The sequence below is a fragment of the Desmodus rotundus genome, chromosome 7, assembly GCF_022682495.2.
Source record: "Desmodus rotundus isolate HL8 chromosome 7, HLdesRot8A.1, whole genome shotgun sequence".
NCBI classification, from domain to species: domain Eukaryota; kingdom Metazoa; phylum Chordata; class Mammalia; order Chiroptera; family Phyllostomidae; genus Desmodus; species Desmodus rotundus.
In genome coordinates, this window is record NC_071393.1 from 113,300,616 (window position 1) to 113,317,412 (window position 16,797).

The 16,797-nt window shown below is 47.4% G+C and overlaps 1 protein-coding gene across 1 annotated transcript in view; it reads left to right on the forward strand.

The window, feature by feature from the left end:
* The window catches only part of TTC9 (tetratricopeptide repeat domain 9), a 31,863-nt gene extending 20,343 nt beyond the window's left edge, over window positions 1-11,520 (forward strand). Inside the window, exons 2-3 of the mRNA XM_053928469.1 lie at window positions 7,188-7,370; window positions 9,601-11,520. Of these exons, the coding sequence (XP_053784444.1) occupies window positions 7,188-7,370; window positions 9,601-9,680 (263 nt within the window). The 3' untranslated portion in view covers window positions 9,681-11,520. The remainder of the gene's footprint in view (window positions 1-7,187; window positions 7,371-9,600) is intronic.
* The last annotated feature ends 5,277 nt before the right edge of the window (window positions 11,521-16,797 follow it).

Genomic DNA, 16,797 nt, shown 5'->3' on the forward strand with positions numbered 1-16,797 from the left:
TCTTTGCATGTACCCGCCCATCCCAATAGGGAAAACGCACCTTTGAAAGGAAAACTGGTACGTAAAACCAGGCATCGAGCCTAGGTTTGGGAAACATTTGTGGCAAGTGTGAGTTTATGTACATCCTACACCCTGAAACAACAATGAGAAATCAAAAGAAAAGAGTTGTCTGCAGAACTCTGGAGACCCAATCAGCACCTCCCTGGAGAGGGGGGACTGAGTGGTTGCTGTGGTCCTGGAGGTGGAGCCTCCTGAGTAAATGTTCCCGGCATTTCACCGCACGCTCTATTTTCCCATGGCTCTGCCATGCAGAGGTCTCTCAAATCCTCCCCCCCCCCGCCCCCGCAGTGTGTCCGACCTAGTCTTGACAGTTTTCTTTCAATTCAGCTGTAGCTTCATGAGTGTATCATACCTCGTGTGGAGGACTCAAAAGGGAAGTTTTCTCTGACATGAAGGTACATGTTGCTGGAGAAACCACATGTGACCGATGGCTTCCTGAAGAACTAGCATCGGTGAGAATCAGTTTGAGTGCTCAGCACTGTGTGAGACACATAACACATTAATAATTATCTCATCTTATCATCACAAGGGTTCCCACAAAGTAGGTATTATCTCCATGTAACACATGAGAAGAATGAGACCCAGGGAGATTAAGTAACATGCCCAAGGGCCTGGGCTAGTGGGTGGCAGAGCTCGGCTTCCAGCCCAGGACTGTAACTCCAGACCCACCACTGATGTCCAGCCAGGACACCCCAGGACTGGCACAACATTATGTGCCTGCTCAGTTTGGTTACAGCCTATACCAGCTGCCAAATACTCTGAGTCCCACCTCTGCCCAGTCCAACCTCCTTCTGCGTTACTACTGTGCCGTTGAAATAAATTTGAAAGTGAATCAAATAAGGTGTTAACTTCTGGGGAAACATCCCCCAGCAATGTAACAGCCACTTCTTGGTCCCACCTCCCAAAGGAATGACCAGCGAGGTGTTTCCTAACGCTGCCGTAACAAAGTGCCACTGGCTGGGTGGCCTCAAATAGCAGCAGTGTCTTGTCTGACAGTTCTGGAGGCCAGGATTCTAAGACCAAGGTGTTGACAGGGGTGGTTTTCCCGCCGGCTGTGAGGGAAAATCTGTTCCTTGCTCCTTTCCTACCTTCTGGTAACCTCGGCTGTTTCTTGGTGTGTAGATGGCTGTCTTCTCCCAGTGTCTTCTCGCATCGTCTCTCCTGTGTGTGTCTGTCTCTGTGTCCAAATGTCTCCCTGCTTATAAGGACAGCAGCCGTTTTGACTTAGGGTCCACCCTAACGACCTCATTTTGACTGATTACCTCTGTAAAGACCCTCCCACCGAACAGGTTCATATCCTGCAGACTCCAGCATGTCTTTGGGAGGATACAGTTCAACCTGCAACACTGAGGTAGCCTCGGAGAGAGGGTTCCTCCTCCTCCTGGCCCCAGGGGGGCCTCTCCTTCCCTGCCTTGTAGCCCATGCTTCCCACCTGTTCAGCAGGGAAGGGCAAACTGCAGTGAATCAGCTGAAAACCAGTGGCTACAGAACTTGTTCCTCCCCCTGTCATCCACTTTCCCTTCATCTCGTGCCAGTGCGCGGCACTTTGCCTTGGCAGTCACTGTGCCCTGCGTACCCCAGGAGGAACAGAAAACAGGTGCCAGAGCCAGGAGAAGCTGACGTGGCTTAGCCTGAGGTTTCAGTGTGGTTGCTTTGGGGAACATCAAACGATTTCCTTTGTGTGAGTGCATGAGTGTGCAGCAGGGTTCTTTAAGTCGCTGCTTCTCTACCTTTTCCTACCACAGACCCCTTAAGAAAGCCTGCCTGCCCTTGCCATAGAAACATACCCTCCCCACCCAAGATGGGCAGTGGAAGAGGAATCTCCACATGGGGGTGGTGGTTGGAGATTTACAGTCCTTATTCTTGTCCTCCAAGACTTTTCTTTCTCTGGTAAGTGGCCCTGGCCACCACTGCTGTCACCCCGCCAGGCTCAGGGAAGGCTATTTCTCTTCTAGCACTTCTTTCCAAGCATGAAGAGAAGCTTGCCTTGAATCTCCACAGCTTGGCTGATTCTAAGCTGAACCATTGATTCAATCTTGTCAAAAGGCCCAAAGACCAGAAGGCTGATGATGTTTTTTTCAAAAGAGCTTGTCTGGGAGCCCAGGTCTATCTTCACGTGTCCACTGCAGGTGTGTCTCCCCTCCCTGCACCCCTTCTGTGGCTGAAGGACCGCATCTTCAAGTCCAAGTATATACTTAGAGTCAAGGCCATAGACGGGAACAAGTTCCCTCTCCATTCAGCCTGAGATCTGCCTTCCCAAGTCCATAGCCTCCTCTGCTGGGACTGATTCACGTGTGGTGCTTACTCCCTTCGGGGAAGATCCTGTGGGAAGACCACATCAGAACATAATCCAATCTCTACGCAAAAAAAAAAAAAAACAAAAAAAAACCTCTCTGCATAGCAGGAGAATTGTCTTAATATTCAAAGCCTTTGGATGACTGTTCTGCCAGTTCTGACTGTCATTTCCAACAGAAGGTGCCTCCCCATGAGTAACAGGGAGAACAGAATTCCTTCTGAAGGAAGGGAAGAAATTGTTTAGTGAAAGATAGGCCCCTCGTTATCTAGATAGGAAACTGAGGCCCCGGCAGGAAACGCGGTTTTCCGAATGCTGCCTACGTGGCAGAGCTGGGGCTCTGATCCCAGCCCACTCCTCTTCAGAACACTGACCCACGCTGCACAGCGGGGGACAGAGACTGTCCTTCTATAAACTTTAGTTCAAATAGACAGCAGGTTACAGCAACGGATGCACAGTCCTGGATCACCAGCAAACCCACAATGACAATCCTGGAGGAAGGGCGCTAGCCACATGATGTAACAACAGAGGGAAACCTTTCAGGGTTCCCCAACGCTCACCAGTTCCATCTCCCAAACGGCACTTAAGTTAATCCCTATGTCCCGCCTCTGCTTGAGTCGACCTACTCACCACCATTTCATCATCCGAATCCACTCCTGCCCTAAGAATAAAGTCTCAGGCCCTCAACGGGACCGTAAGAGTCTATGCCTTAGTTTCATCTTGCTTTTCCAGCTTCTCCTGGCTCTGCCTAGAAACCTTTCTCCCCTGCCCACCTACATCAGTGGTTCCCAGACTGGTGTGATTTTACCCCTTAGGAAACATTTGACAATATCTGGAGACATTTCTTTGGTTGTCACAGTGGCATTTAGTGGGTAGAAGCCAGGGACGTTGCTAAACATCCTACCATGCACGGGACATCTCCCCATAACAAAAATCATCCAGCCTTAAATGTTTATAGCTGAGATTGAGAAACAATCTCTGGAACTCAATTTAAATACCACTTCTTCCAGGAAGCCCTCCCCTGCTACTGTATACTGGCTGAGGGCTCTTCCCGCCACATATCCCTGCTCCTTCACAGCTCTTGGCACATGACTATCTACAATAATGACGTGACATTTGCCTTCCTCCCCCCCAGTCCATCAGCTCCAGGATGGAGTATTTGGTTCATCACCTGATCCCAGTGCCCTGTAAGGTGCCCAGTACAGTTTGGGATCACTTTTTGCCTTGATGACTGTGGAACACAGACAAAGGCAGTTTGTACAGGTGGCCTGTCCTCTACCATGGTCATGTGGACTTCCAAAGGCTCCAAATGCAGACCCACAGGTACTCATGGTCAAGAGCACAGTCTTGGGAGCCTGGCAGAAGCGGGTGGATCTCCTAATTCTACCACCTCCTAGCTGAGTAATCTTTAGCAGGTTACTTAATTTCTATGGAACTGGGTTTCATCATCTGTAAAACAAACAAACATAAAAATAGAACCTGTTTCATGGAGTTCCCGTGAAGATTAAGACACAGCGCATGTAAGGTATCGAGTGCCACCTCGGACATAGGGTAAGGGATTAAAGCTAAGATGAAGGCGCCGCAGTGGCACAGCCTGGCCTGTTCTGAGTGGCCACTGCAGCCCCCAGACCCTGGTAATGGGCACGGGGACAGGGAAGGAATGTCACAAGACTGCTGGTCAACCTCTGCTTCTTAACTCTCTCAGCTCTAAAGTGTGCCTTGAAAATACCCGTTTATCTATCCTGTGGGCTTGTCAGATGGACCCCAGAGAGCTCCCCAGCCACACTAGAGTGGTGCCTAAAATTGCCTGTATGTAGGGCTGGGGGTAACTTTCCAGATTCTCTCTTACCCCCTCCACTCCAGACCCCCTTAAGAGCTCTGGCCTGGCACCTCTGGCACCCCTGGCACCCCCAGTTTCTTAGCTGGATGGCAGCCCATTTGGACCCCAGCAAACTCTAGATTTCTCCATCTTCCTGGGCTCTGCCCCTGGTGCCAGCAGGGACTCCACACCCTGGAACTTGCCTGGCCCCACCTCCCACCGGGTCTGAACCCTGGACCACAGCCAAGTATCACAGTTCCCACCAGATCTGTAGAGGAATTCGAGACATTTTCACCAAATGAGTCCCAGAAATTGATTGCTATCCCAGAAATTGATTGCTGTCTGTTCCTTTTGCCCTGGGGGAGGAGGGATCTTTTCCATTTCCAGGCCGCTTTGCTCCCCCAGCCCCCACAATTTTAGATGTCCAAAACCTATTTTTTAAAAAAACCCCGAAGGGCCATATCCTAGACTGCTAAAGTCAGCAAACAGAAGTGTCTGTTTGTAGGTGGAGGGCTGGACGGGAAGAGGCTGAGATCACATCAGGGGAGCATGGGGAAGCTACAGACAGGAAATCCTCTAGTTCTGGGAACACTTTTGAAGCCCAGTCCCTCACAGGTAGCAGCCAGAGGTTCACACGCAGGAACCTCATGACGGAAACCCCTCCCAGCCTGCAGAGCTCTCTAAGCACCTGGGCAAACTGATGGGGGAAGAGGGAGCAGGAGTGAGGGGGCTGGCGGCAACAGCAACAGCTCCACAGGGATAGTCCCCTGGCCTGTCAGCAGATAGAGATGTCTGTGCCTACAGCCACCCACGCCCAGGCCCCCAGGGGTTAGTTGCTTCAGTCACTTTGGTCGACTTGTTTGGCTCTCTGCCCTGTGGCCAGTGAAACCTGACAGGTCAGTTTCTAGATCTGGGCCCATTCTCTTCCACTTCCTGGTTCTCACACCTGCATCTGGAAAAACTGTGGTTCGCCTCCCCCTCACACTGAAAAAGGATGTGGTTTTGTTGTTTGGTTTGGTTTGGTCCACAATGCCAAATGAAAGGCCTGGTCTCCTAATTAGCCATTCTGATCCCTGGGAAGTTATTTAAGAGATCACAACAGCTGAAGTTAAACCCCTGAAGATGAAAATCAGTGGCACAGGGGGCCCTGGGCAAAGAAGAGCAGCACCAGCCCTTTCCCCCACCCCACCCAGCCAGGTCTTGGCAGGAATGAGTCATTTCGCCTCCTAAATCTGTTCTTATTCGCTTAGGAGAAGCCAACCTGTGCCTCCAACACAGTCCACGCTCTTAGTCCACGATCTAAGTCCATGCCTCCTCGATATCTGAGAGATCGAGTGGAGGTGGAGGTAGGTCAGCAGGGCTGGGGTGAGGGTGAGGCGAGTGAGGCTAGTAGGGCTCCAAGTTTTGGGAGGCGCTCCCTCTCGAGGCTCATACAAGCTCCCCCACCCTGGTCCCTGTCCTGTGGCTGATCAGTGAGAGAAAGCTTCCAAGGGACGTGGCTGACTGGAACAGAAAGGAGCGCCCCCATAGGTACCTGCCAGCCTTAGCTTCCTCATGTCCGCAGGGGTGCCCTGTATGGGGCCGGCCACTAGCCTATCAGGAGGCCCCTGCTCCCAGGAACTACAGAGACAGTCGTCCCTGCAGGGGTGCTGGGGCTGAAGAGAATTATAATAATATTAAATAACACTTTGGGTGCTTACTATGTGCCAAGTCCTGTGTTAAATACTTTATGACCATTATTTTATATAATCCTCTCAACAAGTCAATAAAGAACTTGGCTCTGGAGTCTGACAGCATGGATTTAAATCTCAGCCATGCCGCTTTCCTGACGTGTGACCTTGGGTAGTCACTCAACCTCTCTGAGCCTCAGCTTCCTCTTCTGACAAATGGGAATAATAATAGGACCTCCACCATAGTCGTCCAAGGATTATGTCAGGTAATGCAAGTAAAGCAATGAGACAAGCATCTGGCACAAGGTAAGCACTAGACAAGTATTAGGATTGTGGTTGCCTCGTACAGCTTATTCCTAGGGTTGCCACAGCAAATGTCTCGCAAATTGGTGACTTAAACAATAGAAATGTATTGCCTCACACTTCCGGAAGGTAGGAGTCCAAGATCAGGTGTTGGTAGGGCTGGCTCCCTTCTGTGAGCTATGAGGGAGAATGTATCCCATTCTTCTCTCCTAGTTTCTGGAGTTTGTTGGCTTGTAGATGTCTCCCTATGCCTTTCCTCTGTGTGCCTGTCTCTGTGTCCAAACTTCCTTTTGTCTTAGTCCATTTCGGCTGCTATAACAGAAATATCATAGACTGTGGGGCTCAAACAACAGCCCCTTATTTATCACAGCTCTGGAAACTGAGAAGTCCAAGGTCAAGACACAGATAGCAGACTTGGTATCTGGTGAGGATACCTGCTTCCTGGGTCTAAGACGCCGTCTTCTCGCCATGTCCTCACAAGGCAGAAGGGGTGAAGGAGCTCTCTGAGGTCTCTTTTATAAGAGCACTAATCCCAATTACAAAAACCCCACCATCATGCCTTAGTCACCTCCCAAAGGCCCCACCTCCAAGTTGGGAATTAGTTTTCAACTAATGAGTTTGGGGGTGGGGACATAAACTTTTAGCCTATGGCATCCTTTTTATAAGGACATCAGTAATATTGCATTAGAACCCACTCTAATGGCCTCTTTAACTCGATTACTTTTGTAAAGACCCTATTTCCAAATTCGGTCACATTCTGAGGTCCTGGGGGTTCAGAATCCAACATATCTTGTTGGGTGGGGAGGCACAATTCAACCCATAAGACTAAGTAACTTGTTCAAGCTTATGCAGCTTGTCGCTGATGAAACTGGGTCCTAGAACCCAGGATTATTTGATGACATAATTCATGGCACGAACCCCCATGTAAAGCCCCAACACTCCTAACTCTTCTCCGGATGGGGAGAAAGAACCAAAGAGAGGCATTCAGAGCCTACTGTTGTGTGTTGATGGCATTTTCCCTTCTTTCTCTCTTCTTCTATAGCCTGCCTGCTCCAGGCTGAACTGGTGAACTATGAACGAGTCAAGGAGTATTGCCTCAAAGTCCTGAAGAAGGAAGGGGAGAACTTCAAAGCCCTTTATCGGTCTGGCGTGGCCTTCTACCACCTCGGGGACTACGACAAAGCACTCTACTACCTGAAAGAAGCGAGGACCCGACAGCCAACAGGTAAGGCAGAAATTGAGGTTCTCTAATCGTTAGCCCCCTCTGGCAGCTCCAGGGGCTTTCTCATTGAGACGGACAGCTTTCATGGTGTAGGGCCAGGCAGGTGCAGAAATGGCAAATTAGGGCTCAGGTGGGTGCTAGGACCTGGGAAGAGGAGAGCAAACAGCCCATGCACTTGCCTGGGGTCTGGGTTCCAGGGAGCTTGGGCGCTGCTTCTCTTCCAATACAATATGGAAAAGACAAAGGTGTCTTTTCCAACCCAGAATCCAGCTTTCTTCACTTGTTCAATAAATCCATATTGAATTCTTACAGAGTGCCAAGATTTGTGCCAGGCACCAGGGGTGTGGATGAGAAAACAGGGCCCCTGCTTTTGAGGAGCTCACAGAGTTGGCAAGACATAATGCAAAGGAATGATTTTGGTGCTAAGCCCAGTGTCTTCCAGGAAGCATGCTCTGGCTTCCCCAGTCAGATCCCGTTCCTTAGAGCACCCATTAACTGTACCATCTGCTAAATTCCCATCCACTAGCTCAGCCATTCATTCACTCCACAGATACTCATTAAGCAGTTACAATGGCCCAGAGCTACTCTACGTGCTGGGTAGATAGCAGTGAACAAAACAAAGTTGCTACCTTCAAGGCGTTTATGTTATAATGGAGGAAGGTAGACGGTAAGCAAATGGACAAATAGATAATGTAATATTTAGTAGTGTTAAGTGCTATGAAGGAAATAAAGCAGAGTAAAAGGATCAAGAGTAAATGGGGTGCTATTGTAGCCCAGGAGCTCTCTCAAGAGGCAACATTTCAACAACGACGTTGACTTAATGTTGCCATTGTTGTTCATATGGCAGATTTTTTTTAATGTGCTTCTCCTTCCTAGAAGTATTTAAGGACTTTAGGATCAATTTGCAAATATCCAACCATAACACTTTTTTCTTTAGTTTTGTCAGAACACCAATATCTTTATTTTGTTAAATATTTTATTTATTTATTTTTATGGGAGGAGGAGGGAGAAAGAGAAGGAGAGAAACTCTGATGGTTGCCTCTCACGCACCTCCAGCTGGGGACCTGGCCCACGACCCAGGCATGTGCCCTGACTGGGAGGCAAACCAGCGACCTTTCAGTTTGCAGGCTGGCACTCAATCCGCTGAGCCACACCAGCCAGGCCTATTTTTATGTATTGATTAGTTTTCTATATATTGATTGTGTTTCCCCAACTGTACTGAAACCCACTGGAGGATTAAGAACTGGATTCATTCAACAGAATTTTCTTGAACATCTACTGTGTGCCAGCACTGTTTCGGATGCCATGTCCCTGGCATTTTTCGTGTGCCCTACAGCATTCATTTCTACTTTGGGAAGTAAGCGTCTCGGGCAGCCCTGTCACTTGTCCACGCTGGTACGTGCAGCGCAAAGCGGCTATTTCATATCACACCCTGCTCCCTAATTTAAGAACTGGGATTGGGGGAGAATTCCCCGGTTTGAGGTGAGGTGGTCAACTCCTCCACTTATGAGGACAAAAATAAGACAATGAAGAAAACTCTTTTTAAACGATTCAATTTAAAACATTACATTCAGCTAATATTTATTCATCATTAGCTTAAGCACTTTCCGCTGAACCGACTTTGGTCCTCGCAGCCATTTCATGAGAACGGTATCATGACCCCAGGAGAGGCAGGCTTTGCAGTCAGATGCACGACATACCGTGCGTCTCCGTGGGTGACTTACGTAGCCTCTCCAAGGCCCAGTTTTCCCTTTTGTCACAGTGAGGGTGATGCCACACACCTTGTAGGATTATGAGGGTTAAACAACATAATGAAGGTTAAAAACATGGCGCATAGTAGGCATTCAAAAATGGAAGCTGTTTCTTGCAGACAAGACACGAGGCTCAGAGAAGTCGGTGACGTGCCTGGGGTTAAACTCTACACACAGAGCCCCACCTGACCGTGCTGACTCAGGACCACTGGGACATGCTGTTTCGTAGAAATAGAGGGAGAAATCCCTCCTCTTCTCCTCTCCTTGCCATCCGTCCCTGGGCCAGGGCGACTTGTCCACACTTGCCGGGGGAGGCCGTGTCAGGAATGCCGACATCCTGGTTGCCCTCTGAGCCACTGAGGGCCTTTCGCTGAGTGAGTGTGGCCCGTCCATAGTCTGCAGACACAGCTGTGGACGGGTTTCGTGTAGACCCAGGGTTTCCCTCACAAAGTGTCCCCTAAGGAGTGTTTCTCTCTTCGCAGACACCAATGTGATTCGGTATATCCAGCTGACAGAGATGAAGCTCAGCAGATGCTCCCAGAGAGAGAAGGAAGCCGTGTAACGACAGTACCTGTCTAGAGTTGCCCCTGCGCCGAACCTGGACTTCCAGGCATCCCCTGGTGGAGAGCCCCTCCCTGGCTTCTGGTCCTTTCTCCCCACTTCTTCCGTCAGTCCCCCCTCCCACCTCTTCCTCTTGTTGCCCCTCAACTCGCCGTCTACTCCCAGTGTGAAAAAAGGAGGTGCAAATTTGGAATCGAGTGGGTTTCCCTGATCGTGGAGATATCCTCTTCTATAGTAAGTCAGCCACTGAGAGGGACCTAACTTCTGCAGGGACAGCTGGGGAGGACTCTCACGGGCCAGGAATGCCTGTGCTTCTGATAGAGACAGAGTCTGGCAGGTGTACCATTCCAAAGGCAGCAGGCACGGAGCCCAGAGCTGGACCCTCCGCACCTCTCTGACAGACCAGAGCATCTCAAGGCAACTGTGACAAATCCAGGGATGAGACAAACACCAGAAGCATTGACTAAGCCAGGCGAGACCGGGAATGTGTACACTGGATTTCCCCACCCCCACCCACAGTAACCTCAGCCCCTGCCTCCCTCCTTCCCTTGTTGTCTTGGCTTGTGCTTTCTTCTCTCCCCCTAGGGATCTGAGACTCTGCCAGGATTCACATGCCATTGAAGCCCACTCTCAGTGCCCTCTGGTGACTACACATACCATTCTCCCATCCCCCCACTCCAGCTGGCAGCCATGACAGCAGAAGGGCAGGGCAAAGGGGGCCAAGGGTTGACCCCACAGGTGATGGGGGGAGGGAGAGAGGACGTCTAAGGGAGAGAGCATTGTATAGACTGGGGGACTGAACTGTGGACTAATTAAGTGTAAATAAAAATAAATTAACAGGCAGTAGTTCCTGTCATTTCTGTTGGAAGCAGCCCACTCCCCCACTTTCACTCCCTCCCCCAACTCACTCAGAGTTACTTACAGCTACGCAGGATGGGGCCTCCCCCAAAGCAATGGACCGTTTGTCCAGCAGTGTACAATGTTGGCTGCCGCCTTTGTGCTTTTAGCGTAGGCTGGGGATGGGGAGACTGCCCAGGGACTTGGCTTTGTGGGACTTCATGGGACTTATACAGCCTCTTTTTGATGACATTAGCTGGACTCAATATCTAGCCCAGAGAATGTGTTCAACAAATATTTGTTGAATGAATAAGTGATGACTGCAGACTGGCTCTCCTGCCTTAAACTAATCTTATCCCAGCCTAGTCTCCTGATAGCTATGCTCTTTATGCCATGTTGCTTCAGTCAACTAAGAAACATTTTCTGAGGGCTCATCGCTTGCCTGTCGTTGTGCAATATGCTGGGGGACACGGGATATCGTCCCAGTCTTAAAGGAGACAGAGGAGTTGAGAAAGACTCGTGTGAGATGATTACCAATGACACCTTTAATTTATATGATGCTTTAAATTTTTCAAAGCACTTTCATGTATTTTTTGTGTGATTAGTGAAAGAGACAGTATTGTACAATTAAAATACATACAGATGCAATAATGTTAATAAGTTAGCATTTATTAAATGCACTATCCTCAGATCTTTACATGTATAATCTCGTTTCTTTCATGCAGTTCTCCTGTGAGATAGCATTTCTATTTGATGGATAAGAAAACTGAAAACCAGAAGAATTAAAACTCTCCCAAGGTTGCATGGCCTTAGGTGGAATAGCTAGGGTTTGAACCAGGTCTGTCTGACTCCAGAGCTCTAGCTGTGAACTATTCTATAGCTGCTCTCCGAAGTATGTTGAGCAGTTACAACCATTCAAGAGCAGAACCATGTGTATTAAGTTGAAAAGCCTTGACTATGTCAATGGTGGTGCCTGAGCTGCCTCTTGTATTTAAAATGCCCAAGGCAAAAAAAAAAAAAAAAAGGCCCCTAACACTAGACTCCCTAGTGGACAGAGAAGTGACAGGCCAGGAAAAGATAGCTGAGACCCAGCAGTTATTTCTGTGTATTGTTCATTCTACTTGCTGATGGGTAGAATCCAAACAATCCACCTAGCTTTCCCCACCCCATCCCCAGCACTGGGGAAGAGTCACAATTATAGGCAGAGATGGAAAGGAAACACAAAGTTAATTACGGGTTATTTGTTTAATCAGAGGCTCCACCACTGCAGGATCTAATCCCTGCCGAGGGGCCCAGAAGCTAGCAACACAAGTTATGTTCATATAGCTCCTCAAAGGCTTCCAATGGGGACTGTAAGAAAGTGCTAGAAATGTCCAAGGGCCCACAGCTGCTTGCCGATAGCTCAGCCTCTGGGGACAAAGCAAAGGAAAAAGCTGTTACAGCTGCCACATTCTACCCCGCCTCTACCACATCCTTCTCTCTGCCTCTTCCTCCAAAATGGTTTCACATGGCCCCAATTTGAAACCACCCTGCAGGATACACAGCAGAGGCAAACGTGCCAACCCCCCTGCTCCCCAGCCTCCAGCCCAGAAAGCCTGTGAGCTGGCAAACTGCTTATTAGAGCCTGAAGGACAAGAGGAGGTCAGAGGGGGCCTGTCGGGGCAGTTCAGACTGGCAGGGTCTTCCTTTGGTCTTGCATTCAGGAAGGACTGAGAGTAACTACTCCCAGCATGGGCCAGGAGAGAGGACTTGCCTCGGAGAGTGAGTTGCGGCAGGGCCCGACACATGGGGATAAGACTGTTGCCATCCTTCCAAAGAGAAAGGTTGAAAACCAGAAGTAGGTGAGGATAACCTCGTGGGACCTCCCAGTACAAGTGGACAGGCTGTCTGCTTGTCTGGTGACTTAGATACACATGCTTCCTGGGACTGCACTCACTGTGACCTAAGTTAAATGATCTCAAAGGAAAAGGCTGCCTGGGGGTACTAGTTCATGTTTGGGGCGAGTGGTGAATTTTCTGTTCATTGGTTCGACAGAGACTGCAGAGAGCTGTTCAGCAGAATCAGGTGTGTTCACCTTCAGCTTCCTTCTCCCCGGGCCTCCCCAAACCAGGGACCAGCATTTAATTACACACTTCATTTGCAGATGTCGCTGATGAACTCTACCTGGCGCACTAAACTGGACCCAACCTGCTCGGTCATCTCCTGCTTGGACTTTTGCGATAGACTCTTCGGGGAGAAAATTACACTTTTCTTGTAATTATTCTGGAAGCGTCACATGTGTATTGTAGAATTTTAGGGGGGGGAAAGACAGAATCCAACCCATAATCCTACCACCCAAGACAAACATTATAATCCTTTGGAACTTACTTAGTTTGCCTCTTTTTGGGTCAAACGTACACATACAGTTTGTTTTTAAGTAAAAGATCACACAGTATCCCTATCTATACTCTGCAATAACGTACTTTTCAAAATGTGTGTTTATATTTTAGAATACGTAATACATACACAGACACAAAATTTAAAAATTACAAAAATCTATAGTAAGAAGTAAATCTCCCTCCACCCCATCTGCCAGCATCCATTGTCCTCCTGTTACCCACGTCCTTCCAGAGACACTGAAGCATTTTCAAACACATGTATATATTCTTTTGTCACACACAAGTGGTAGCATATGGACACTTCATTTACTATATCATGAACGTAACCTTTTTTGCATGTCTCTCATACTTTCTCAACAGCTTCCCCATTACACAGATGGGTCCTCATTTAGTAACCAATCTCCTCATAGTGATTATTTCCTTTGTTCCCAATCTTCATTGTAGATAAGATTGCAATAGACATTCTTGTAGCTACATTCTGCACATATCTATAACTCTTTCCTTAGGATAAAAAAAAAAATCCAAGGAAGAAATTGCTTGGCTACCTTTAAGAATTTTGATATATGTTGCCAACTGCCCTCCAGAAAGTTCGAACCAAAGCGTTCTCTAATCTGCAGTCTCGAGAGCTCCCCATTTTCTGCACCCTCACTAATGATGGGGATTAGCACTTATCAGATCTTCTCCAATTTGACAGGAAAACAACAGGATATCAATGTTATTTGAACTTGCATTTCTTTGATTATTACTGATTAACAGCTTCCTATGCTTGTCCTCATTTGTACTTCTTTCTTTGTGAATTTTCTATTTATTTGATTTTGTATGTTTACCTTTATTATCAACATGTAATTTTATTAAGAATATTATTTTTGTGAAGAAACACTGCGAATAAGCTTTCCAAGTGCTTTGCTTCCTAATTTTGTTTATGGTGCTTTTTGAACATACATAAATTCTTAATTCTGCAATTAGTTTGTTCCTCTGTTGCCAGCTTCTTCTGCCTATCGCTCCCTCTCCCATTTCTGTCAGTGCCCCTTCGATCAATCGATGGAATGACCATCGATTATGTCATTCCATAGCCTAAAAATCTATAGTGGCTGCTCATCACTTTAAAAAGGCCAAACTCCTTAGCATAACACACCAAGTCTTTCACGTGATTTTTCCCACTGACTCTTGCAGGCTCCCCTACTGGTCTTCTCCAGGTACCCTGCATTCCAGTGCTGCACAGCTTCCTGTCATGCCCTGAACCCACTGTTCCGGGTGTCTGGGCCTTTCCACGCTGTTCCCCCTGCCTAGCTGCCCATGCCTTACTCCTCCAATTCCCTCTTGGCCTTCCTAACTCCTTTAGAACTTTAAGCATCACAACTTGAAAGCCTTCCCTGACCTCTTAGTCTGCACTCCTAACTAACACGGGCCTGTCGCTAGCTAGCATTTGCTCCAGTAAAGTGGAATTTCCTATTTACATTTGTCTCCCTCACTACCTGGGTATTCAAGGCTGCACTGTGGTTCACTCATTGTTGCAGCCAGAATGTCTAGCACAGTGCCTGTACATAGTAAGTGCTCAATAAATGTTGAGCATTGAGCCTGGAATGAATGAATAATGGCTTCAGTGGCAAATGTTACTTGAGGTAAATGCAGGGCTGGACTGGGTCTGTGCTTCTGAGAACTGAAGAAATCCTAGGAGACTTGGGTTATAAGAGAAGCCATGTGCTCCACTGCTGTGCTTTCCAAAACATCAGAATCATTTGAAGTAGCTATTTAAAAATGCATAATCTCAGGCTCTGCCTTCAACCCACTGAATCAGACTCACAGGGAATAATGCTCAAGATACTCTAGTTGGGTTTTTTTTTGTTTTTTTTTTTTAAAGCCCTGAAGTGTTTCTGATGACAACCAGGTTAAAAAGCTGCTGGTGAGCTAGACCAGCAGACAAATCAGAGCCCCCAGCTCCACTGTTTGAAACTGTGTGATCTTTGGAGTGGATAGAGGGAGTTTTATTTGAAATCCAGCTTTAACATTTACTGGCTGTGTGACCTTGGAGCAGTTTTGACTTTTCAGATCCTCATTAGCCTCACTATGAGGACAATATTATATTTCCCTTAAAAGGATGTTGGGAGGATTAAGAAATGCCTGCCTCCTAGCTCAGTGCCTAGCACACAGTCAACATGAAATAAACCTTCATTCCTCTTTCACCACCCTCAGCCTCTGTTTCCTCATTTATAGTGTGGCTGCTAGTACCTGCCTGTTAGTCTCCCATAGCCCCACACTGAACTGTAGAAGGAGGAGAGCTTCCAACAGGCCCTTGGAATGCTCTGATCAGACAGCACCACTGCTTGGGTGACACAGCGGGCAGAGGAAGCCCCCATTCCACAGCATGCTCTCTCCAAGCATATCAGAGGATTTATAACAATCAGGTGGAACAATTCTGATGCTTTTCAGAACCAGTTGTCTTTTAGCCACACCCAAAAATCAACACAGTTTTCCTCCTCGGGTTCTGCCCAGAGGCCAGTGGCTTTTGAGCTTCAAGGTGAAGGCGACTGTCAGAAAAGAGAGTAGTCCTCGCCTGCTCTCCTTCTAATGCCTTGGGATCCTCATCTCACAACTCACGGTTAGAAAGGCAAGACTGGATGTGAGGTCAAAATAGCTCATCTGCAGCCACTTTAATTAAGATGCTTTCCACTCCCAGTGCCTACATGCTCCCCCTCCCCAACTCCAACCCCAGGGCCTGCAGCAGAGACTGGGAAAATGCAGTCAGTCCCTCAGGCCTGACAGAGTTCAAATTACCAAGTCAGCATGAAAAGTCCCAATCTAAATGGACTGAAATTGGATTCTATTAAAAACCACACTCACTGAGGCCCTTGGCTATTAATATTTGCTGAGACATGGAGGAGGGGGAGGAGGCAGAGGCCCCTGCAAAATGTTGGAGATTGCAGCTGTGCTGTTGAATTGCGTTTCTGGAAGTGAGCCTACATTGAAAAGCTAGATTTGCCCCGTTTTTAACATTTCACAATGTTAAGGAATCCTACAGCTCTCTGATCTTATAGATGAGGGCTGAAGTTCAGAGAAGGTAGTGACTTGTTCAAGGTCACATAGCTAGTAAATAACAAAGCCCAGAACTGGAATTCATATTGCTTTTCTGACAACAAACTTAATGCTCTGTCCACTGAACTAACACACACTTACAAAGCACCTCTCTTTTTTTAATATAATGCTGTAAAATTATTCTCTTCCAAAGAAATGTTAACTAAAAATAGAGACCAAAGTAAGAGGCAACCGCATTCATTTGAGATCAGAAAAGAATAGCTATTCAGGAAGCACTGATTCAGACAGAAACCCAAACTCAGATTTGGGCAGAAACCCAAATCCAAAATCCTCAGATTAGGAGACAAAGGCAAGCGTTATGCATGAGAAAGGGACGGAGAACAATTATCTGTTGAAGGCATTTTTATTGGTGCAGATAAGCTTACATAGTGACACAAATTCAAACCAATGTTTTTAATTTTCAGTACAGTTGTCATCAGTCCAGGAGTCATATCTGCTTTCTTGTTTTCCTTGCAAACAGTTTTGTGGAACACAATGTTGCCTTAGGTCCAGTCCAAAGGTTATTTTGCCGTTTTAACATTCCAAAGGTTTGAGACATAAGACATGCAAGACAGTTCCTCTGGTATGGCAGCTGCAATTCCATTTTAAACTGGATATATATATATGAAAGAAGGGAGGTAGTAGTCATTCGTTCATTCCTTCACTCAATATTTATCATTCCAATCCCTTCTGTATAGATGGTTCAATGGTTAACAAGTTATTTTCTCTGCTTGACAAGTTTACAGTCTATAGGGAAGGAAGGAAAGTAAGCCAGCAACTCCAAATCTGTGTAACAAAAACACCAAGGGCACACGTAGAGGTAGCATCGAT